Source organism: Mchenga conophoros, linkage group LG13 (assembly GCF_057382185.1).
Source record: "Mchenga conophoros isolate Kocher_MC1m ecotype Shallow Benthic linkage group LG13, M_conophoros_male_GT1.1, whole genome shotgun sequence".
NCBI classification, from domain to species: domain Eukaryota; kingdom Metazoa; phylum Chordata; class Actinopteri; order Cichliformes; family Cichlidae; genus Mchenga; species Mchenga conophoros.
In genome coordinates, this window is record NC_140538.1 from 15,128,803 (window position 1) to 15,155,716 (window position 26,914).

At 39.1% G+C, this 26,914-nt stretch overlaps 1 protein-coding gene across 1 annotated transcript in view; it reads right to left on the minus strand.

The window, feature by feature from the left end:
- The window catches only part of LOC146560997 (protocadherin-15-like), a 170,716-nt gene that overhangs the window by 116,952 nt on the left and 26,850 nt on the right, over nt 1-26,914 (minus strand). The window contains exons 3-4 of the mRNA XM_085296662.1: nt 14,099-14,113; nt 12,278-12,343 (exon numbers count right to left, since the gene is read on the minus strand). Of these exons, the coding sequence (XP_085152788.1) occupies nt 12,278-12,343; nt 14,099-14,113 (81 nt within the window). The remainder of the gene's footprint in view (nt 1-12,277; nt 12,344-14,098; nt 14,114-26,914) is intronic.

Consider the following 26,914-nt stretch of genomic DNA (forward strand, 5'->3'; position numbering starts at 1 on the left):
TTTGATGCTGACAGCTACGTTTAACCCAGACACTGTTTCCTGTTCTCGTTAAATGACATCCAAACATATTTTTGAAATAACAGTCCTTAAAATTCCCGATTAACGTTCTAAGATAAACACACTAACAAAAGTGCTTCGTTACAACTATGCCCATTTATTCAACAGCTGAAGTGAAACATTTTAAAAAACACATTTTCTAAACCTAACAATGTGGTTTGGGTGTCAACAAACAATCACCCTAATACTCTGCAGTTTTATCACAGCTATTGCGAATTTGATTATTGCAAGGCCTTAATAAACAAGCCAATTAAAATGCTTTACAGAAAATAAAAACATTAGCAGTTTTATCCAATAAAACAAGTTTCTACACATTGTATTAGAAATACAAGAACCCTTTAGGCCAACTAAGAAAATGTTTAAAGATAAAATTTGGCTATTAGTCGCATGAAAGAAAACAATACATATGCAATCATTAATACAGCTTTAAGTATTCAGTTATATATATAAAAAACATGAGTTTGTTGTGTGCATGTTACCACAGTCATAATGTCTATACAACAATAATTTTAATAATAATGCATATCAACACAAGCCAATAATAATCATCATGTCTTCCAGTCAACCGGTTTCTCTCATCTTTTCTGATTTGCAACAAATAAAATGCAGAAAAGATGAAAAGAAAAGTCGACATCTTGTCGATAACAATGAGCAAGTTAATATTGCAAAACTTTGTCTATTTTTGACTCTACAGTCTCAACAGTTAAGTAGGTGAGACAGCTTTCTTTATTTTGGAGCAAATAACTTCTCAAGAACTCATAAAAACTTGATTTTTACCCTAACCCTAACCCGACTATAGGCACTCAATAATCCATATAATGATATTCTTAGATGCAGTGCTTTCTGTGTGAATTCAATTTTATGGCAAGTTATCCAACATAACAGAAGATGATGAAAGATACAAAAAAGATATACACAATGAAAATATATATATATATATATATTTACTAATAAACAAAAGTGAAAGGTTTGACCTTTTAGAAATGTGGGTTTTGTGGTACTGGCTTCTACAAAATTCAATCCATCCAGTGTTTGTTCAGATTTTTCTGAATCTCAGACTGGCTAAAGCATCGTTGTCATCCCTTGAACAAAAAGTTAGAAATCGATTCTCTTTAGGAATTAGAGCTGGCAGTGGTGTGATTTAGTAGAATAAAACCTAAGAGGTGTTTTTTTGTCAATCTGCCACCACAATGACCCAGCCAGCCTCCAGGTGGTGAAACAAGAGATGTTACTGGATGTGAGGAGTCTGACTAGGGTAGCCAGTTTAAGCGCACTGGATTGAGCAAGTGAGTCAAAGGCTAGCAGAGGGGCCTGGGTTCAAATCTGCCCTCAGGCCATTAAGTGCATGCCTTCTTCCTGGTCTTTCTCTTAGCTACCCTGTCGTCCTTCCATTGTCAAAAAGTAAATAAATCAATAATAAATAAAAGCTAAAAAAAAAAAGTCTGAATAATTAGAAAAGGCAAATTGCATAAAATGCTTTATCCAACAAGTAGGATTCTGGTCATCTTATATAAAAAAAAACAAAACAGATTAGCCTAAGTGGTCATCTTTCTATTGTTGCACAACACTGCACACTCTGCTTTTCAGATTGTATTGCTTGCTCCAAACATGAAACATGAATGGCCAATCATTTTAATGTCTGTTCAAACTGATGTGAGGATTAAACTAATCCTTGATCTCATTATATGTGTTTGAAAATGAATGACGAATCCTCTATATCTAATCAAAAGATGAATGTGAATTACCAGCTGACAAACACAAATATATCCAATAATACAGGCAGCACATATTTATGCTAAAGAGCATACTTAACTAAGTTTAAGGAGAAACAACCTATGCTAGTTCCCACACATATCTATAATATGTGTGGGATATAATGATATAATTCCACCAAAACCTTTGGATATTACTGTATATACAATGAATAACTAAAACCATGATTCCTTTTTGCTGATAATAAGCAAAACCATTCAAAAGAGTCAAGGCTGCTATTAACAGGGCTGAAGAACAATGCACCCACAGATACTTTCATTTGCTCCAAAAGCTCCCAAATCTTGTATTGCTCCAAGGACAAGCACTATGTTAATGCAGTGTTAAGTCATGAAGACGAAGAATTACAACGATATTTTTATTCTGACAATAACAAACGGTAAAGACAAACCAGTATGTAAACCAGCTCCCAGTTAAATCCTGGAGCCCAAGAGAAAAGCACAAACGGGCTGATGGTGTGCATGGACAATCGGTGCAGAGCCAACAGCAGGGACTAGTGAGTGCAGACTTTACCGATCATAATTTCTCAGGGGTACTGTTCCCATTGTTCCCAAATGACACATTCTGCTGACCCTGACTGTGTGATATTGGGTTTTTTTGTGCTGTATTGAGATGTGACAAAACAACAACAACAAACAAAAACAAAAAAAACATTATCATAACGCAACATCATTGGCCAGTTAGCTAAATATGTTATAGCTAAGACAATTCAAACGAATCAGCCACAAGCTATAAAAACACCCATGAATAAAAGCACACATTACAGATGAACTAGCAGGAGCTGACAGCACCCAGAGAGGAACAGAGAAATACCCAAATACAAGTGCTACACAGTTCAGGTTGGTCAGGAGTCACTGGAACATGGTTGGTTATAGCAGCTGAAGCTTTAGTTGAAACTTAAAACACATGTGTTCCAGTAACTGTTTCAGCAAAATATCATTTATATAATAACGAAATATTCCATGTATGTGGAATCAACCTGACATGTTTTCTGCATTTCCTTTCTGCAAATGATGCCATTAACAATGCTGGGTAACATTGTTAACGCTGCAGCTTTAAAAAAAAAAAAAAAAAACACACACACAAAAAAAACCCACTTCTATTCTCCCGTGAGTTCTACATCTAAAAAGATAAAAGTAGGTTGAAAAGCTTATTTATATATGTAAACCGCCTGGACAGAATGTCTAAACAATTTTCACACTTATTTGTTGACCAGGTTTTTCTGTGGCGCTGCTTATGTAGAGGCCAAACTTTTATAGATTTAAGTTTCCAGGCTGCCTGTGTGCACAATACAGTGTGGAAAATAATCATTCTGCTCTATAGTCTCTTCATGTATAGGCTACTACTGTGGGATTCCCTTAGAGAGATGTGAATAATAAAAAAACCCCACATATTCCATGATGACACTATTAATCTAAGGTGACAATCCCATCATATTCTTGGGAAAACCAGCTGAATAATGTAGTGAGGGATGTATGCTAACATCAGCCAGCCTCGGGACTGATAAAACAGACTTTTTTTTTTCTGCTGCCTTAAAAAAAAAATGTAGTGAGAGAAAACAAAATTGTTTGGGTGAGTTAAGTATGGAACGTTTAATTAACATGTTGTGATTTTCCCTGATCGTGCATAAAGTAAACACATTATCTTAGATTAGGCAATTTGACTCAGGGATTATTTGCATCTCAGAGGCTGAGCATTTTTCATTGATATTTAAAACCCCAAAGAATTCAAGTATTTTCATGCAAATAATAACACAGTGCAGCACACAAAAAAATGAATGGCCTGCTTCTATGGTGTAATGAGGATAAGCACAAAGCGATTTACAACAAGAACAGATGTAATTATGCTGACCGTTTATCTCAACAATATACTGTAATTGGTGTCTTTATTTGCACATCAAACACTAAAACATGTACTCCACTTCTGAACAAAAAAATAAAAAATAGAATTATCACACACACTAGTCTAATTAGATGCAAGTAGACAGTGAGGTACAGGCTGTTGCAGGCCACTGTCAATCTGATTAACAAAGACTTTCGGTGCCTGGAAAGCAGAGAGTTTATAATAAATTGAACCAAATTAAAAACAGCTTGTTAGGCACAAAATATACAGAAATATATAAATGTATTACTGAGGTATTCATTGTGTCCTGCATGGAGTGTGTAAGTGAGGCTCACTGAATGCCCTCCCCTCCCCTCCTGTTTTGCTCTCTAATCCACAAGGAACAGGTGTTGTGCACTAATCCGGGCCTTTTAGCTACGCTCTAATTATATGTTGATGACCTAGCAATCATGACAACTGGCCGTGATCATAGAACTGAGACCAATCTTTGTTTGTGTCTGTGTATGTGCACACGTCTAACACAGAACGGGGAACATAGCCTTTATATTGAATCCTTAATCAAACATCTACAGAAAATCATTTTCAAAAATACATAAATGTTCACAGACTATAACGTTACTACAACAAGCTATATGCACTCATTTCACTAATGCCCACATGCATGTGAACAGAAGCCAGCAGGACTCCTTTTGTTTGAGCAACAGATGTACAGATGTACAAAAATAAATTGGCCACTTAGGTGTCTCGGCCTTAGTTTGTCCAGATGTTTCCTCTTCTGTACCACCACCATGTTTGATTGACATGTTTGCTGTGACGTAAGGTTTACATCAGATATAACAGAGCTCAAAAAAATTCCGCTTTTGTCTCTTTAGTCCACAGAATATTTTCACAAAGGTTTTTTTGATCATCAAGATATTTTCTGGCAAATTTGAGATGAGTCCTCGAGACTCCCTTGATGAGTCGTCTTGTACTGTTGCTGTATTTTTCCTAGGAAGTTCACTGTGATTCACTGGACTCCCAAAGCCTGAGAATTGGACTTTCCAGACTGACTGACGTCAATAACTTTGCTTCTCACATGTACTTGAGTTGCTTTAGATCGTGGCATGATATATCCTTTGTTGAAATCTTTTATCTTTTACTGTTTCTCTGCACAGGTAGGTTTGGATAGCTTTGTCATCATTTAAAAACTGCATTTTCTATTTACTCAGTCACCTTTGTGTAATATTAAAATGTATTTGTATAAGACAAATATACAAAAGAGAAGACAGAAATCAGGAGGAAAATGCTTTTTTCTGCACCCTTGAATCTGGTGAATTTCAAAACTAAGAAAAGGTTAAATTCTTATCAGTCTTTTAGGTTTGAACTTCTCTGTTCTGAAATGTACTGCTAAGCCAGATGGTTTGCAGTCTTTAGCTATGTGTTCTACGGTAGGTTCTACTAGACTCAGGTAATATACTGTAAAATCTGTCAATAATCTCTCATCGCTTTGTGCCTGTTTTTCGTAGGTATAGAATGGATTTCACAGCAGTAGTATGGTAGTGCATATATTCCTTTATAATGAAAAAAGGTGGAATAACAAGTATTTGACTACATAAATGAGCCTTTATGCCCAACTAAGTGTGCGTGGAATATAAAATAAAACTGAAGTTGTTAAAGTCAGGAGAAAACTGATTTAATAAAAGCATGCTCTGCACAACAACAATCATAATGCTATTATGAAAAGCACATTATAATCTTATTTGTTTGCTTTTTTCATCGTATTTGTGAATTTAATGACAGCCCCTGCCAAAATATAGCACCATTCTGCATCTGAATAGCAGTAGTTTGATATATCTTCTTGTCACTTAAGTGATGAAACCATAAGTAACTCTTTTTTGTTTTCCATTTATTTCCACGTTGAAATGCAAGCATAACAATTATATTTCCAGAGTACTGATCTCAAAGGCAGCTCCAGCATTGCAAGGACAGTTTCAGTTCAGGGCAATAGTGGAACGCAGGATCTCATCTTTCTCTTGGGATCAATAAGTTTTCAACACACTTGGAGCAAGACTTACAAATTATACCTGTGCTATTTGTACAGGGTGGTACTGAAAGTCCCACACATCAATTTGCTCCCTTCCAGACAGCTACTATTGTTTGAGTCCAGTCACATTCAGGACTAAAAGGTGTTTGAAGATTCGTCTTAGTGAAGCAAAAGAAAGTGTTACATGCCTGGGGGTGTTTCACCAGACACCTACCCCACTGTTGGGCAAACCTTGGACGAATGTTACTGCCTTCCAGGTGCAATTAATTGAATAAAATTACATTTTTTTTCAGCTACAACCAAATGTGGCTCAATTTTAATTGAAAAAACTGATCCCTAATCTGAAGTACACGTTTAATTCCCAGCCAGTGCAAGCATCTTTAGTCACTGTGTCATAAAAAGAAAAAGAAAAGAAATAAGTCGACATAAAGAAAGGGAAAGCCTTGAAACAGACCAACTATGCAACATGTTGATATAAAGGAATGAAGCAACTTGAGAGGATGATTGAACTAATGACAACCCTGGTGGAGACACACAGTCTGAGGGATTGAGTTCACTTTAAGGAGAGAAATTAATGAGTCCTTGGTGGCTGAGAAAAACACACACGTACGCTGGATCTCATTAATTGTTTAAACATAACACATTTAACACTTACTAAAAAATGCCTACAAGCCCTTTGAATACCAGATAACCAGAATACTCCTGGTATTTTACACACGTGGAAACCCTTCACCACTCAGCACTCACTGAAGTAGTCATCACGGATGAGCTGAGAGACCTTTAAAAAGACATTCAGCAATGACACATATTGTGTTTGCCATTTGTTCAGCTCTCTCAAATCTTTTAATTCCATGTCAAGGTTACGCTGTGCTAGTTATCGTGGGTCTTAAAACCCAACACACCAATGAAGCAGCGAGGGGAAGGACTTGACAACAAACCAGAGAAAACAGCTGAAGTGCTCCACAAGTTTTAAGTGACTCACTCATCTTCATACAGACTCTAGTGCTGTATTCACTCAATGTGATGCAAGTTCAGAGACAAGCGTGAAGAAGCGGAGGAAGGAACATTTTATGAATTGTCTTATTAAAATAACATGAACCTCATGAAACTAAAGAAAGTTAGTTATTCAGTTTGCATGGCATTATATATTATATTGTTAACAGTTTGTTAATAAGACGGCCTTGTCATAACAATAAGTGTAAGTCAAGGTATATCTCAGTGGCTACAAATTTAAGCTAGACCTCTCCCCAGGATTTGCAATACACTCACCACAATGCAAGCCCCTTGGCCCTCTGGGTCAGAACATAATATTTTTTTCTTTTAAATATAATTAGAGTAGAAATAAAGAGGTTAAAAAAAGTGTATCTATAACAACAAAAAGTGAAAGAAAACCAGGCAATTTTTTAGACTTAATAACATCTACATGTAGTTGATCAGCTAATATTAGTACTCTTTGTATTGAATAATTACAGTAGGTTAGCTCATTCAGCAACATATACAGACAAAATTAACCATAACTTGGTGTTTTCCCAGCAACATATGGTGTCTATCCCAATATACTAGGAAGTAAACGCCCCAGTCTCTCTCTCTCTCTCTTAACAGTATGGCAGCACAGAAGTAATAGTGCCAGATGCACCTGTGGAATTTCTCTGTCATTTAGTGTATCCTAACCCTCATCCTGTCAACTGGCTAATTCAGTTTGTTCCCAATTATGTCACCGTTTTAAATTTTGCCTTCATTGGTCCTATGCGGGCGGCACGGTGGTTAGCACTGTTGCCGCACAGCAAGAAGGTCCTGAGTTCAATTCCACCATCAGGCCGGGGTCTTTCTGTGTGGAGTTTGCATGTTCTCCCCGTGTCTGCGTGGGTTCCCTCCGGGTACTCCGGCTTCCTCCCACCGTCCAAAGACATGCAGTTTGTGGGGATAGGTTAATTGGATAATCCAAATTGCCACTAGGTGTGAATGTGCCAGTGAATGTGAGTGTGAATGGTTGTCTGTCCCTGTGTTTTAGCCCTGCGACAGACTGGCGACCTGTCCAGGGTGCACCCCGCCTCTCGCCCTATGACAGCTGGGATTGGCTCCAGCACCCCCCGCGACCCTGAAAAGGATAAACGGTAGTGAATGGATGGATGGTCCTATGCAAAAAATATTTTGGCGTCCCACGGGACGAAAAAACCAAAAATAAAAGGAAATATATATATGCAATTACTGTTTACCAAAACCTTTTGGGTCAAACATTAAATTATACAGTATCAATGAAAATAAGATAACAGTATCAATGACACTTCATTCATTCATGTTGAAGGGAAAAGCCTCTGTTATCATCTACATGGGCAAATTCCCAGACTGGAACATTAGAGACATCGCTGTTTTTACCTGAAAGAGTGGAGACATTTCCAGATTGTGCCACACATGAAACGGGAACTAGAGTTCCTACACCTCAAGCCCCAATCCAAGCAGCAATAACCCTCCTGGGAGTGAGGAAAACACTATCTGTTGATGTGACTGCCCAATGATCGGCCGGAAAATCTACTCCAAAAAGATGTTACCTTTGGTCCCGAAAACAAAGGTGGGAGGTAGAAACTGTTTGCTTCTCCTGTCACATTACAACATGCCGTGAGCATAGCACGTATAGTGCATATAGTGTGTCTGTAGCTTTTTGTTGCTTTTTGTTGTTTCAGGTAAAGGCAAGTCACATTGTCAGGCACAAGTCAGACTCATTCTTATTGGGTGCCAGTCTCCACCAGGGCTGCCCTTTGTCAAAGATTCTAGTCATAATATTTATGGACAGAATTTTTAGGTGCCGCCTAAAAATGTGACGATGTCAAATTTGAGGATCTCAGAATCTCATCTCTGCTTTTTGCAGCTTGTACTGGGATGGTGTCTGGAATAAGAATTAGCAACTCCAAGGTTGAGGCCATGGTTCTCAGCCAGGTCAGGTCGGGAACAAGTTGCTGCCCCAGGTGAAGGAGTATGTTGGGGTGCTGTTCATGAGTGAGGGAAGAATGGAGGTTAAAGACATATTGGAGCAGCGTCTGCTGTAATATGGACACTGTACGCTGTCTGTTGTGGTGAATACACAGCTGGACGTGAAAGTGAAGGTGTCTAGTTACAGGTCTAGCTTTGTACCTACTCTCTCCTATGACCACGAGCTGTGGGCAGTGACCAGAATAATAAGACTGAAGATACAAGCGGCAGAAATAAACTTCCTCCAAAATGTATTGGGCTCTCCTTCAGACAGCGTGAGGAGCATGGTCGTTCAGGAGTTCTGGGCATGTCCTGGAGGAGGCCCCAGGGATGACCCAGCACATGCTGGAGAGATTATATCTCTGCACTGGTTGATTTTGTGCTCATTTTAGCTATCTTAGAATGGGGTGAAATTCAATTCAATGAATTGAAGCACCAAATCACAACAACAGTTGCTTCAAGGCAGTTTATATTGCAAGGTAAAGAACCTGCGATATTACAGACGATTGCTGATTTCATCATAAAAATATGTTTAACTTGAAATTACTGAAAAATTAAGCGATGCCAAAAATCAAACACCAGTAAATAAGCTTTTAAGTAATAGCGTGGAGCATAGTTTATATATATAGGTATAGATTTTCTTTTGACAAAATATGCAAATTAACAATAACTTGCAATAAAAAATAAATAAAAATCTTTACATGACAACCAAATAAGTAACAACTTGAAGTATCTGTGGAGGATTTTTACTTTGATTGTGTTAGTGCCTGTCAGCACTGATCAAAATGCAACTACTTATCACAGTTCAGACTGGATCTACCTTAGCAGCACACTGCATTTCATTTTGCTAGATTGACTTCCCTTTATGAAAGCCCTTCAGTAACACTCATTTATGATTTCCTAAACTACGTAAACTGCTCGATAAACAGGGGGGTTAACGGGATATTCACACGCTTCAGGCAACAGTTGATACAAATCGCGAATTTACAGAGCCAAGTTCAGAGAGAGCATACTTATTTATGGATACTCCGATTCCTCGCTGCTGTTGCAGGAAGCTCTCTCTCTACTCGATTCTTTTCTCTCTCCACATATGCAGCTGCCCCTAAACAATGAGATAGAAATCTCTCCAATCTGATTAAATGCTTTTGGATTAAGCTCATGGGCTGAATAAGCAAAGGAGCCTATAGAAAACAAGCTTTGTCTTCCCAATTGTGATCGACTCATGGAGTGAGTGAGACTTTATGTGTCGCGCCTGGCACCTGTCAGTGGATCTGCAGAAGCAACAGCTCAGATAAATTAAACATGTTATGCTTCATTTGAGCAACTGTGCTGCTATCCGCTCCTGATTTCTCTCCTTTTTCTAAAATAAGAACCTCCAAGAACAAAAAGGAAAGAAAAAAAAAAAAAAAGCAAACCAAAATGAAAAAGGACAAGAAAATGTACTTCTTTCACAACGTCCATACCAAGTACTATCCTCTTAGCTGAGTCAAATATAAATCTTCACAGACAATCAATAAATGAACAACTCCTGATACAGCGCTTTGACAGTTGCAAATGTTATTATGTTTCTGAGCAGCACACCTCCTCCACGGGGAACCGTATACTTTTTTTGGCTCTTCTGCCTCAGATCAAATTTGTTCTTCTGAGAAGGCAGGGGGAAGAGGATTATATATTTATTTGTTTGTCTATCTTTTCTGACCCTGACCAAACAAAGCCAGACAGAAGAGTGATTATGTTGTTTGCTTTCCCATTCACACACATGAATGAATGTAAAGGCAAATGCTCCGAAGAGATGGGATCTTATTATGTGCCATTTGTATGGTTTCTGTGTGACAGAAGAGAAGAAATGAAACACATTTAGATGGATAATTGCTTTGGTCAATAACGGCAGGTTTCCTGTTTTACATTCCATTATGGTGAGGATGGGCTCTGCCTGTTTCATCACAGAGAGATAAATAAAAGGATGGTGGAGCCAGAAGAGACCCATATCCCAGGTAAATGAGAGCTTTATGAGGAAGATTAGTGCAAATCCCTCACACAGTGCATAGGCACATGTGGGGCGAGAGAGGCTTTCGGATACAGGCTTGGCTACCTCCATCTCACAAATTCCCCCAGCAATCGATCAAAGCCCCAAATCACAGCTGCATACACACACACACACACACACACACACACACACACACACACAGGAAGGAGTAGGTGAGACACTATGACGGCCTGAATTGTTTTTTTATTGCACTGATGAATAGGTGACCTGATCTGACACAGAGACAGTCATTTGTACTCTCGGGATACAAATATTCACATAATGTGCATGCATTTATGAACATATGATTCCTCTCTGTAAGATACACAGGCAACAAAAAACAAACAAAAACAAAAACAGTGCCCAGAGTGCATACAGTGTACTCTGTAAGTGGAGCATCTGTGAAATTGTATTTTGACTGTATAAATAAGCTCTGGATGCCATCTGTACTGAGAGCTGCTCATTAAACTCTGTTAACCTGCAGTACTAATATCTGCAGGGAGAGATGAGTGAGACAAAGACACACCTGCTCCATTTAGGGAAAAGCATTTCTCATTCCCTCAGTGAACATATAGCACCTCCCAAGTAACAGTTATCACATGCAGGCACATATTTACATGTAAAGACATACTCATCATGAGCAAAATCCAGACGGCAAACACTCACAAAAAATAGAGACTGCTATAACGTAGAAACAGTTAACGGAGAGGCCAGAGAGAAGATGAAGGGAGAAAAGAAGGGGAGGAGCTGAACAGTTTCACCTGACCCACTCAAACGCTGCATGTCTGATCTATGGTTCAGTGATTTGTGTACTGCTGAAGCACAGCTATACAAAATACAACCTGTGCAGGGAGCAGACAACTCATTAATGGAGCCCCACATCACGTCTGTATGCCAAACACCATCTGTATTCATTCAGATGCACACACACAGGCATATTTCTGATTCACCCTGGGAGAACAGTAGCAAAGTACACATCGAAAACGCAGGGAACCGATCTTTAATTTAAAGCACAATAAAAATTATGACATCTTAGACATAACATCTCTTATAACCAACTATCAGTATCAAGTGCCTTCAACTGTGGCTGTAGCTCATGTGGTAGAGCAGGCCACCTACTAACTGGAAAGTTGGCAGTTCGATCCCAGTCTGCTCCAGTCTACGTGCCAAATGTCCTTGGGAAAGCTACTAACCCTGCGTATGAATGCGTGTGTGAATTTTAGATAGGAAGTGCTTGGGTCAATGTACAAGTTGTGTAAAGCACTGCTCAGCAGCAGTGCTCAGATTAAGTAGAAAAGCACTATATAAGAACCATTTACCATAAACTACAAGTCCACACTAGATGAAAAATTATATTATAATAAAAGCACTTTGGCATAGAAAATAGTGCTTGAGTGTATGACTGGCTGAATGAGGCTTATTTAGCTTGCGCTATATAAGTACCAATCTATGTATTCATGACAAAAAACACTCTGTACCAAATCCCAACAGTGCAATACACAACGTTTAAGTGCAGTAGCAATTACCATACATTGGAATACATTGTGACGTGGGAATACAGACAGAAACATAGGCGTGAAACTGGCACGTACCATTTGGGCTCTCCTCGTCAACAGTGACTATGGTTGCAGGGGGACCAGGCCGGGACAGCTTACACTCTGCGTATGCAAGAAAAAAAAATTAAAAACTATGTCTGCATATGATATTCATTTAATTCTGGTTACATCACCAGAATGACACAATGATAAAGAACAATAGTGAACACCTAAAGCAGAGATAGCAGTCTTACCAAACTGGGAATATAATCATTTCATATATACACTGCTCAAAAGAACAAACAAACAAAAAAAACATTCAAGGAACACTTAATCAGTTTAATTTACTTCATCATCACCAGTGTGTGAATGTGTGTATGAATGGGTGGATGACTGGATGTGTAAAGCGCTTTGGGGTCCTTAGGGACTAGTAAAGCGCTATACAAATACAGGCCATTTACCATCATCAACTCAATCAGTTAACTTAATCAGTTAAGTAGCAGAGGGGGTTGTTAATCAGTTTCAGCAGCTTTAGTGTTAATGGCATTAACAACAGGTGCACTAGAGGGGCAACAATGAGACAAACCCCAAAATGGGAATGGTTTTAAAGGGGGAGGCATTTTCCCCTCCTCATCTTTTAACTGTATTTTAACTAATTTTCAATTTGGCTAGGGTCAGTGTCACTACTGTTAGCATGAGGCAATACCTGGACCCTATAGAGGTTGCACAGGTAGTCCAACTCCAACAAGAGATTCTAAGAGACAGGAGAGGTGGACAGGCCCTAGAAGGTCCTTAACCCTTCTGCATGACCAGTATCTGCTCCTTTGCAGAGGATGAGCACTACAAAATTAGCACTCCAGCAGGCCACTGGTATGAATCTCTCTGAGGGCCTCACATCCTCTAGTGAGCGCTGTGCTCGAACCCTGCAGTTCTATATAGAATAGGGGGACATGTTTAAGTTAATCCAATTAAATTTTGACAGAACACCATTTTTTTCACTTTGATTTTCGAGGTCTCTTTGAATTTAGCCCTGTGAGGTTGATCAGTTTCATGACAGCACACATTACCCAGTGCATATCAGTACAGATATCCAGCATGATTTGTTTTGCCTACTGTAATTTGATGTGTTTTCAAAGTGTTCCTTTAACTTTTTTTGAGCAGTGTATTATATTTTCAAATAATGTCTAAAGATTTAGATTTCATGAAGAAAAATAAATGCTGAAATTACAGTGGTATCATCACTCCTAGTGACAGCAATACATTTACATGTACAGTAGTCACAGTAGTAATCATAAATAAAGTGCTCATATATGGTATGTCACAGAATTATGCTAAAATTGCAAATTAATTGATAAAAAAAAAACCCTGACACTGTTCATATTTCGCAGCTGTAAGGAAATGAATGTCAACATTTTCTCTCAGTGTCACACAGATGCTGTCATGCTGATGTATCATTTTACAACAGGTGGCATCAATGACTGCTGCCACAGAACCATCAGCAGCAATGGACTGTGCGATAGTGACACCAGACAAGCAGGGTGGTGAAAGCATGTGGCAACATCATAAGCAGAGCACTGACGAGAATGGCTTCACAGATGGAGGTCACAGCAGCTAGATGGTACGAGCACATGGGACACAGGTAATGGCAGCTTGACAGACAACAGCAGATGGGGCAGCAGGAGAGGTGGAGACAGGAGAAAGGAAAACGTCTAGCCAAGATGAATAGGTGCTGCAAGGCAACGCTCTCCACAGCCAATGTAAGGAAAGTTCAGGATTAAATGTCATTCATAGAAGAGGTAGAGAGAAATGGCAAAAAGGGAGAATATGGGAATGTTAAAATACAAAAGGAAAACAGACAACAGATGATTGCCCTCTTACCCTCATAGTGCCAGTCTGAAGGAGTCAGAGGTTAGAAATAGAAGAAATAGAAAAAAATATCATCATAAAATAGGAAGAGATATTAGAAAACAGGGCTGAAGAGAGGCAGTTTAATGGAATATAAACTCAAGAGACCTCTCAAAATTGTGGGTATTAGCAAACCCCACACAGTTTTTGGAGAAATGGCCAGTCGATCTATTCTTTCTGCCAGCAGCTGACTGTTTTGAGAAATGTTGTATGCAGGAAAAATGAAATTAAGTTAAAGTATAAATTCTGTGCTTGTGAAAGAGAAAAAGAAGGTCAGCAGAAGCCTTTTACTAGTTACTCAAAACATCTTTCTATCCTTCTTTTAAATGGCCTCCATCTTGTTATTCATTGAATCTGAAGCAGCTTGCTTTCAGGTGGTGTCGTCTGACATTACATGTAATCAGAGATGGAAATAATGACACCACATCAACAGTCAGCACTCTAATGTTTCACACCCACCTTCTGCTTGACTTCAGTTGTGCAACTATGCACCTGTTGCCAGGATAGTTTTCTTATTAAATATGCATACCCATGAGCCTTTACTAATGTCGTATTTGAAAGTGCACATTAATCAGTGATAAAAACCTGAATGTGATGTTGTTGCATTTTTAAACTGTAGATACACACAATAATTAGCAATTAAATAGCAATGAAAACCTGAGGCTAGAAGAGGGGATATTTTATGCAAATAACCGCATTTTCAGTTTCTTGTGCTCTCTAATCTAAATTTTATTAACGTTTTATCTGGGGCTAGAATTTGCATCCATGTAAAACATCTTTGCTTTGGTCCTTTACTGTCAAAGTGAAGATCTATTGTCAGTAAGAGACACTATGTTAAAAGGCATAGACTACATTTTCTAATCTAAAATTCTTCACAGTTATTAAACCATCCCGATGTTGCACAGCTAATTCACGAGATGTACTGACGAGTAAATTTTAAAGTTCCATGAGTTTATAGCAATTAGGAAACCTGCACCTTTCGGCTGAAAAAATAGGATTTCCTTTAATAGCGACAAAATGAACAGAGCAACTGGGTCACACCACGCAATCTGAGACATAAACAACAAGCAACATCAAAATCAGTATGCAAATCTGCTCTGAGAGAATATACTCTGTGTGAAGTAGAAGTAGAAGAGTGTGACCGCGTGCATGCGTGTGTATGCATGTGTATGCATGTGTGTGCAAGCGTGCATAATAAAAGTTACTTGCACTCATTTTGAGAAGCTCTTTAAGGGATCATAGGCAGTCTGTTTTGTTAGTTTTGCATATGTGTGTTCGAGCAGTGTTTAGCCGGGTGCACGGCCGTGTGAGCGCGCGCATGTGTAGCTTTAAGTGGTAGTTGCGGCAGTGGGAGAGAAAAGATGTGAAGAGTCTGGTTTGAAGACAAAAGGCAGAACCAAGCAGAGATAAAGAATAGCACCTCCATTTGCAGTGATAACTTTCCTATGTTGCGATCAAAGCACAACCGTAATGCTGCACTCAAATGGATACGAATACAAACACACACAAACCCAAAGCAGCAAAGTGTGCTCACTGTCGTGTTCACTACAAAATGGAAATGATCCCAACTTCTTGCCACATTTACACCTTTTAGCAGCGGGTGATATTTTCTAATGACGCTTTACGTCAGGCTTTCCTCCCATCGAAAAATCCTCCCAGCAGAATGAAAGAATATAAAAGACATTTTCTGGCCAATTCACTTTACTGTGGCTCTTTGGATTTGTAAAAGAATATGCTAAAAGGCATCACCAAAAATCCCCAGTCTGTGCTTTCCTGCGGCATTCAAAATAATAATGCAGGGTAAAATGGGCAGACCATAACAAACACAAATATAGAAAATAAGTAAACACCATCAGAAAACTACTTATCCATTCATCTAACAATCTGACCTGCCCCCATCCTAAAAGTAGAATAGAAAAGATTTTTGTGTGTGTGTGTGTGTGTGTGTGTGTGTTTGTGTGTGCAGAAGGAAGTCTGTTTTACACTGCAAGGAAAGGGCAAGTTTTTATGCAATGCTATGGGGGAAAAAAACAATAGGATTGTATACAGGAGCGAAATGACGCTACACATATGTGACGTGTACAGCTATAGGGAAGAAAACAGATAAGGATCAAAGTGTAAATATTCTGCGAGCAGTGAATGTTGTCTTATGAAGACCATTCAAGCAATAAAAATAGGAAACAATTCAAAAGCAAAACAGAGCAGAAAAGTTGGAGCAAACGATACAGTTGATTGCAAAGCTGAAAAAGAGCGATAGGCAGCAGCATGAGATCTGATATCTGAAGTCAGTTAACGCTCTTAGGCAGTCTTTGTGTATTTTTAACCAGATTTAATAATAGAAAGCCTATGCACACACATTGAAAAGAGCTGTAGGCAACGGCCAATACAAATCGAAAGTGAATGAGGAAGTCAGTGATGTAGTGTCATACGTCAGTAGATGAAAGGACTGTTTTTTTTTTTTTAGCTCCACTTCTGTTTATCAGCTTCACTTCTCTATGTACAGGTAAAGTAAAGAAAGTGGGATATTTGAGTCACACCATCAGGAATAGTTGTGAGAAAATTTCAAGAGAATGTCCAGTAACGATGTCATGCTGTATGCACAACCACACATGCTGGCATGGAAATTTCATGTGTAAAGATTGTGTGAAAACAGCATACTCCACTTCATTCACTTGATTTGTAAAGAAAGACTGAAAAGTGCTTTAAGCAGCACTGAATAATGCAATCAGAATCAGCTTAAGCTCCCGAGATGGACAAAGTGCAGACATATTTGTTCCCACCTCTCTTGCTGTGTTGAAAAATTTTATGTACAAAAGGCATAATGGCCTACGCTGAAGCTACGCCAAGAGACACAAAGTATTCATTTTGTTTCTAAAGTTAATTCACAGATTTACTGATATGATGATTTACATCTATTTTGAATATAATAAGTATTCACTGGCAATTCAGCAGACCAACAGTCAAAAACAGGATTAGGTAGGTTTGGCTGGTTGACATACCGATGTAGTACTGCAAATGTTTATTTCGATGAAAGAACTGTACATTTTAATTTGTGTTATTGCTCTCATCATCATTTTTTATTAACAGGTAACAGTAAGAGGTTATATCAGTAAATCTAACAAGAAAAAAAATCATGACTCAAAAATCTGCTTTCCAAATGAAATGATTATTGGGTGGCTATGGAGTTTTAAGATTCATAAAGATGAGACAAATGCAGCAAACAGCATTCAATCACTGAAGGAAACTGGGGCACTGTACACTTCAGAAGTGTAATCCACAGACAATCAAAATCTTCTAATTTTGACCTTGGGGTAATTTGCTCTCACCTAAAGAGATCTTCTCACTAATCAACCTAACAATGTTGACTCAAAGCCGTAAAACGTCAATTACGAAATGATTACTGCTCGTCTTAAAGAAAGTCAGTTGGAAAAAAATGATTGCAAGCAAGCCTCAATCAACTTGCAAAATGCTTGAAATTGAACAAAAAAGTCCTTTCCCAGCTAGAAGATAACATTTAACAAAGGAGCAGAGAGTTGAGAATTCTTCAGACAATGTAAATGAAAACATTAAGTGCTTTGAGCCTGACATTTTTGTATTTTAAAACCAGGACCACCAGCACTTTAAATCACCTAGATTTTAATGCCATCCTGCAACAGCAGCAGTGAGAGCAAAGAAGTCATTTTTTAAATAACTATTTTTTGTAAGCTTTGACAGAAATCAATGTTCAACATTAGGTTTTAGAGATTTTAGTTTTACAATTGTTTTATATTGTTTTGATTACATATCATAAAGGTCACAGCAACACTACTACTGTAAAAGAAGAATGTTATGGAAAAGTTAAAAGTGGATGTAATTTTTGGACAGGGCACCAATTTGTCAAGGGACAACCATCCGTGTTTAAATCCACACCTATAGTTAATTTAGAATCACCACTAAGATTGGTGGTAGACCGGGGGAGAACCGCATAGTCATGGGGAAAACATGCAGACTCTAACCAGAAAGGCCTCTGACTGGATTTGAACTCAGGACCTTCTTGCTGTGAGGCGACAGCGCTCACCACTGCACCACCCTGCTAATTTTTTTTGTTAAGTAGAAGAGTTCAAGTTTGTCTTCTCATCCACATCTGCCTCCTCTACACTGGACTTGCAGCCTCTCTCTCATTGAGTGTCCACACTGGCCCGCCCCAGTTTGCAGCCACATTTCACTCTTTATTTGCTTGGATTAGTACACTACACTGGGCTCTCCACTCAGTTCAGCTATGGTTCCTCCGCTAGCAACCTGCCTGGTTCTCCACTCGACCTGTCACACACTCTGCCCTGCTCTTCACTGTCACAACATCCCATCAGCGACCCCTTCAGCCCTGCAGTAATTATTTAAATCTAACTACAATCCCCGATATATTCACTTATCAGCTCTGGCTTATGCAGTCTTTAAACCAAGATGTGTGTAAACAATATCTGTTACTAGGCAACCAGGTATGCTGCAAATGCTGAGCATAGTATTTTATACAGATTTCAATAAGGGTCATAAAAGACTCCAAAAAGACAGTTACAGATATAAGTGGTAACCCCCCCACTACCCAAAATTCACTATATGATAAATAAAGCCATGCTATGAAAAGTCATGAAATATGAGATTATAGGTTTTATCTGAACAAACACCATCCGCTTAACTTTTCAGGATTTTTAAATAGTCATAATGGTTAAATAAATCAAAGTTAAAATTCGTGATGGCACACTGGATTATTTAGGGCTTGTTAAGGGAATGTCTGCACTCCTCGTACTACAAGTAGATAATACTAGACATAGTATATACGTAGTATGTTTTTCTCCTGTACACATTTCTTTCAATGTTATTTTAATAATCAGACGGTCTTCTGACAATCTTTTAAGCAATTCAAGCCTTTTTAAGGCAGCTTACTACATTGCTGGAGCACCATATCTATAATGATATGAATTTTGCTCACTGACATATAGTTTCAGAAGGCATTTTTTACCTGCCACCCCTCCAACAGCCTGTGCTTTCCCGTGGCTTCATCTCCAAATGCAGCTTTTTAGCAACCAATAAATCAAACTGCTGCTCCAAGGGAGTGGATATCTCAGAAAACAGACTTTAAAGGACAACTAACCTAACAAGCATGTGGTCCAGGAGGGCCGTGCTGTCTCAATCAATACCGTAGACATTTGTAACAAACATACAAAGGATAAGAAGTATCTTATTTAAATAACTAAGAAATGCAAATGGTTTCACAAACTGGAGTGAACTGTATTTGCCCTCTCTAGATGTTGGCACTCATTAAAAACTGTCAAAATAAGCATGGGATCAAAAAAAGGGACGGGGGGAGGGGGGGGGTGAATGAGAAAGGGCAAAAGCAAAAGAGAGGAAAGTTGGAACTCATCTCTCATCCTGTAGATGGATGGCAAACAGCCAACTCAACACAAAGCTTCTCTTATCATAAAATGACTTGTACCATATGTCCGTACATAATCATGAACGCTTCCCCACTTTCATATAAATATCAGGCTCTGTGTGATAAGAAAATGTCTAACACAGCCTATGGAAAGTTATTCTAACAGGAAAATCTTGATGACATAATTTCTTGTATTTTCCTTTTTTTTTTTCCCCCCTCATCTTTCAGACACAACACCAGTAGGCTCTCTGAGGGAGGAATGTCGGCTGATCTCCGGTTTGACCAAAATCCATTTAGAAAAACTTCAAGGTTGGAGGTTAGAGTCATGACTAATCCCTGGGGTGGCAGAGAGCCCAGGGCAGGGATGAGTAGAGACAGAGCAAACATGGACACGGTTTTAATTTCCCAGTTGGATTGGCGGAGTTTATTTTGCACAGATCCATGTCCAGTGGGGAATTCTGAAACAGGTCCAGTTGGGCTTCGAAAAAGATGGTCAGAGGGCAGAGGGTAGCTATCCAGTTCCTTACATGTCTGCCAGGAAATGGCTGCATATGCAGATGAGAATTCTGTGTTATATCTTAAAGGGTTAAGGACAGTTGTCCACAAAGGCTCGCTATCAAAGCCTAAATTGGCTCTTGATGCTAAACGGTAATCTATAAGATCAATTAATATTTTACGATCAATGCCTTGATTCGAATTGTGTGCTGTTATATTTGTTAATAGTCAAATAGTCAAAAAGCCCTGAGTTTAGAACCAACATTTAGCTTTAAAAACACACATCAGTTGTAACAAGATAAAGCTTTACACCACTGCACAATGCACTGTTTTCAGGTAGATATGCTTCATTTTACATACAGAAAATTCTGACTTGCCATCTGCTCTTCAGTGCAGTTTTTAATGAGCAAACACCATCAGTGGGAAACTGATTTCAGATGTATTCACTAATGCTCTTAGCATGGTTGTCTTGCTTTTTCACGCATATATACTCCAGTTCAACAAGTCTTTACAGAGAAGCTCAACATATTTTTCATGCTGTTTTTATTATAACTACGTGGTGTCATTTAGAGCAACTGCAGACTTTTATTTCCTGAAGCTTCTTTTTTCTAATCATGCATTATGCAAACGAATGGGGTGTGGTTATAGTTCGGGCAGTGTCTCTGTGCGAATTTGGCACAGCAGTGCATCCCAGATTGCATTTCACACCAACCAACAGCAGCGGCAGAAAGTAAAACTAACAGTTCTAAAGATTTATTTCCCAGACATTTATTTATGTGTTTACTCATGTAATTAATATTTATTCATGTATTTAAGGATTACAAAACAACAGTTGAGAATCTGTGAATCCAGGGAATCCTGTGTGCTCCATATACATTTATCCATTCACTATCCGGTTGTTCAGTGATGACGCAACGAATCCTACTTCCGGGCCTAAAGTAGTCTGCGTTTAATATGGCGTTTGTGTTGTTGACATGCTTAATGTTATGTATTTTCTTCTATTTGATCTCAAAAAGCTCCTAAAACAGTCAGTGATCACTGTTGACCTCCCTCGGCTTTTATTACCGCTAACAGTGTTGGGAAGGTTACTTTTAAAATGTATTCCATTACAGAATACAGAATACATGCCCCAAAATGTATTCTGTAACCTATTCCGTTACGTTACTCAATGACAGTAACGTATTCTGAATACTTTGGATTACTTAATATATTGTGGCGAGTTCAGACAAGGAGGAGACAGAGGTATCGTTTGGTCTTGCTTCCCGTGAGCTAGCCAGGGAGCACAGCCGTTTATTACATTTGCAGAAGAACACACTGCCACTAGCTAACTGCTCAGCGTGGCAACCACAACACACATAGGGCGCCCTCTGACCCCGGAAGGACACACCGTCGCAACGAGAGGGCGTCACCCGTCACCATGGCAACATACACAAAACATAACTGTACAAGCAGAACCCCGAACAGCCCTGACCCGCTACAATATTATCATGCTTTTTACAACAACGTGAATGTACTATTGCTGTGTGATTTATTACTATTACTGAAGGTCCGCGACTCCGAACTGTAGTAAAGGGACCTCTGACTAATGCTGGGCTCACACTGTGCGATTTTTGGCCCATTTTGAGCCGATTTTGAGTCGTGCGATCGTTTTGGCGATCGGCCCGATTTTGGCCTTCATCGTGCGTCGTGCATCGTATAGTATACGTGGGGTAACGAGAAGCGATTGACACCTCACGACCAGCTCCCGATCATCAATCGCTTGGTCGTGAGGGTGTCACCGCAGTTTGCCACACTGCGCACGCGCAAACACAAATGTCAGCGAAAAAGACGGCGTAGCACGGCAGTGCAGCGTGTGATCTGGACACAAGCGATGGAGGCACAACCTGTAGAACCATCCGAGCCCTTTCGATGTGGCCTCACAAAATTATCACGACCACAACAACCGTGAAAATAGTTGGATCGACACTGCTGCTCAATCACAGCTGCCTGACCAATGTTTTTCATTAGCAATTTAGCAAAGTTGATGGTGGTGGTGTGTCTGTGTGAGTGAAAGACGGAGAGGGAGAGCGAGCGACAGAATTTCTGTTATAACCTTCATTTTTATGGACGCACAGTGTGAGCACTCAGGTCGCATCAGAGCATCAGGCCGTATAGTGTGAGACCCTGCATCGTGACCTATGAACTTCTAACCCCTGCGAGTCAATCGTACAGTTTGAGCAGGAGCTGAATCGCGCGACTGAAAAAAATCGCACAGTGTAAGCCCAGCATAATACGGCGGGGTCCCTGTCGGCTGGTAGCCGAAAAATAGCTCTACTTTGTTGTGTGGGTCAACTTTTCTTGCGACAGACAGAGAGAGGCGTTGAAAGGTTGCTCCAACGGAACTTGTTGTTTTCGGAGGAAAACACGAACACAGTGTACAGTCGAGTCTTAATAGCTTACTTACAACTGGGCTCGTCAGGCACTCTTCTTATGGAACGCCAGGACTGCCATAATGAATTAATTAAATACACCATTAAATAATTAATTAAATGTGGCAATAATTAATTAAAATTGGAATTAATTAATTAAATAAATAGTTATGACACATGTAATTAATTAATTATTGACACATTTAATTAATTATTTATGTATTTCACATTTTAATTAATTATTGACACATTTAATTAATTAATTATTGACACATTTAATTAATTATTTATGTATTTCACATTTTAATTAATTATTGACACATTTCATTAATTATTGACACATTTAATTAATTATTTAATGATATATTTATTTATTTCATTTTGGCAGTCCTGACGCCTGGCTCTCGTCATGAAATAATTTTATCTGTCAGCCTCACCCATCAAACTCAGGGGGCGGGGTTAACGCTGCCCATGCAGCTTCTCTAACATTTGATTGGTTGCCGTGCAAAGTAAGTCAAAACAGGTCGATCCTAGAAAATCGATTGCTTGTGTAGACTTGGGGCAGCCAGTTATCCCAGAATGCAGATCAAATCACAAGCAGCAATGGTGGTGGTGTAGTTTTAAAATACCCCGTTTTTCTGTCACCAGCTACACTTTTAACAGTGTTTTAGCCGCGAATGTCGCGACGTATGTCTGGTCAGGTTGTCAACATAGAACATGTTTGCAAAAGTGCTCAGATGTTTTCAGAGATTTCACTAGCTCTGCTAACAGTTAGCATGCAGAGTGCACCGAGGGGGTTACGTTAACCGGTTTGTTTACATATTCCACTCTCCGTGTTCCACATGTTGCATTCGCAGATTCTCATTTTCACCGAACGATCGTCTCTTCCCGCCTGGTCTTGTGTCTCTGTGCTTCTGTAACATAAAGAACGAGCTGACATTTTTCTCACGAAACCAGCGATCAGCTCAGCAGACCCTCAGTTTACCTGCATGCATCCTCCTCCTCATCTGTCAGCTGTTTAACACCTGCTGCTAATTCAAGAAACACGCCTAGTTACCTGGTGATAGTCACAGTTTAACTGGGCAGCCGGTGCTCGATATAACGCAATGTCAGCGCATTTTTCTGCACAAGATAAGTAAATATAGTGTTTTCCCCGAGCGCAGAGCTGCTGGAGCTCGTTTCCTTACAGAGCACTTTATAGGCGAACAGCTTTATCAGCGGCTGATGTCCAATCACCGGCACACAGCTTTGAAACCTCAGCTGAGTTTTAGCTCTCAGTGGTTAAACGCTGGACTTCATTCACTCAGGTTCTGTCTGTCGGGTCACGTTTACTTCGCTGTTTTATTTACAACTGAGCAAATCGGTTTGGCTGAGGTTAAAGTTACGTTTCATAACTGCATAGTTTCACAGACGTTTAATGGTTCACTGGCACATGTGTTAGACTGAACTATCATCTAAATATCATCTGTTTTTTAATAGTTATTCAACTGTATTCTAAGCACCAGCTGTCTGTTAGAATGTGATTTTTTTTCTCTCTCTGTTGGCAGAGGTATAAAAATGCGCAGGAAAATCTGACGTGCATGGCGAACTTCACCGACGATATTTAGGGAGGAATAAACACACATCAAACATAAATGAACCATTTGTCTGTCTCCATAATTGAGAGAATTTTCTCTTCTTATGTCAACACTCTCTCTCTTTTTTTTTGCTTTTTTTTTTGCTTTTTCGGTCATGTTATGTTTACCTGTCAAAGGCTTGTTACAAACTATGAAACACATTGTGCAGACTTCTGGATGTTAGAAGAAAACTAATACTGCTCATGAATGAGACTAAAGGCAGGAAGGTGTCCTTTAAAACTAAACATGTTAATAGGACCTCCCTGTTTATATCATAGTTTATGATATAGCACGTGTATTTCAGTAATAGCCTGCTGAGGCCACTATACGTGCTGGCCTCATATCAAATGTGAAGGCAGACTGAGTCTATGTTTGACGTTTTTTATATCTAATCTTCCTTTTCAAACATTTAAACAGCAGCGAGTCTGCAGCTGAGGGAATACAAATTCAAATTGTCGGAACAGGTTTGCTCGTTTCTTGGATTCATTTGGTGATTTATTAAATGTATAACTGTTATTCTAATCTGCTGCTGAGTCTCTTACACTTTTCTTTATGCTGTATATTTTCACGTCTCTGGAATAGTTGGCAGTTAGTCAGCTGGGAAACTTTGTGTTAACTCATGGAGCTGAGGATATCGTGGATATGCTGACCTCGCTGCGTGGTGTACAGAGCGAGGTCAGCATGATTAATATTCACAATAAAAATATTAGCCGAACATCATGAAGTCTGTATGTGTTTCATAGTGTCGAACAACCTTTGTACAGTTAAAGCCAGCAGTTACTACATGACGGAAACACCAACGTTATCTCTTTTATGTGTTTATACACAGGTCACGCTGATTACTGAACAAAAACCCAAAGATCAGATGTTAAACAGATTTATTTGCTCTCTTAAACATGTTTTTAATGTTAGTTATAATTCAGAATTGGCGACTGAAACACGTAGGACACATAAGAACATCAGGAAATAAAACATCGATAAATATAACCTCAGTAAAAGAAGTCAGCGGGGGTTACTACAGCTGTGTACCGGGGCCTGCGCTTTGTCGGTGGGATTGCTTGCGAGGCGAGCGGGTCTATCCCACGCTTTGCCGTGAGACTGGGCAGACATCTCCGAAATCATCGAAACACTTTTGCAAAGAGGCTGTATCTTGACAAACCGACCAGACACATGAAGATTAAACCACTACATTCTCGGCTAAAAAAATATTAAAACGGTATTTGGTAACACACAAACAGGGTTTTTCAAAGCTCAGTTCTGTTAGCTTCCACATGCCGGTTGTTGTGTGCTAGAAACAATGGCCACCAGGCCAAAGCAATGGTTTTGACTCGATCAGCGTTAACCCCGCCCCCTGAGTTTGATGGGTGAGGCTGACAGATAAAATTATTTCATGATGAGAGCCAGGCGTCAGGACTGCCAAAATGAAATAAATAAATATATCATTAAATAATTAATTAAATGTGTCAATAATTAATGAAATGTGTCAATAATTAATTAAAATGTGAAATACATAAATAATTAATTAAATGTGTCAATAATTAATTAATTAAATGTGTCAATAATTAATTAAAATGTGAAATACATAAATAATTAATTAAATGTGTCAATAATTAATTAATTACATGTGTCATAACTATTTAATTAATTAATTAATTCCAATTTTAATTAATTATTGCCACATTTAATTAATTATTTAATGGTGTATTTAATTAATTCATTATGGCAGTCCTGGCATTCCATATCTTCTTGGCTGCAGTGGTTATTATTATATTTACATGCTTCCAGCTCCCGTTTTTGCTCGATGACTGCTCGTACCTTTCCACTCCCCTTTTTCTCCCTCCTAGCGCTCACAGACACATAACGTGTATGGCAGTCCATTCTCCCAGCAGCACGGACTACACTGAACATGATGCTACATTCTTTAGAGCTATGCTTGTAGCATTCTGCCTGTTAGCTTAGCACAACAACAACAACAACAACGAAAAGGCGCTCTCTCACCCAGGAAACACACAGTCGCAGAGAGAGAGAGCGTCGCCCTGTAACCATGGCAACCGTAACGCTGCCGCCTGGAACAAAAGAAGTTAGCTGTCAAACAAAACCCAAACAGTCCTGACCCGCGACAAAATGAAACAGGAAAGTACCCCAGTGTATTCCATTTATTTCAACAAAGTAACTGTATTCTGAATACCACCTTTTTAAACGGTAACTGTAACGGAATACAGTTACTCATATTTTGTATTCTAAATACGTAACGGCGGTACATGTATTCCGTTACTCCCCAACACTGACCGCTAATCATTTATTTAAGCTCAGTTTTTAAAACCTTAGGATGTAGCTACAGCCCAGCCTATGCAGCAGTATATGAATGACTAACCTCGTATTATGGATGGATTATCTCAGTTGTTCTCCTGGCTGAAGTTTGGTCCTTTTACAGCATCCTGCCATGCGATTACATTTGTTCCTGACCACCGAGAACACTCACGTTAACTTTTATCGAGTGGAAAAAAAAGTTAGCTTTTTTATATTATGCTAACATAGCTGTGTCGCTAGCGGTCACGTAGCACATCATTATATACCAGCTAGCCAAACTTCAGTAACCCTACAAACGTCACTGCTGTTTAGTTTTCTGTCTTCATTTATGTTGGAAGTGATAACAGAGCTGTACGTTTTAATTTGTTTCCAAAACCCCGCAGTCAGGACATGCTATATTGTATTTAGATAGAAGCTAGCGAGCTAACTCCCTGCTAACTTCTAACTCCGTTAAATGTCATAAATTCCGTTTTCATGGATGCCTGGATGTTAAACTCAATTGTTACACCTGGTAGAGCAGAACGCTGATCATTTTATTAAAGATGAAAGA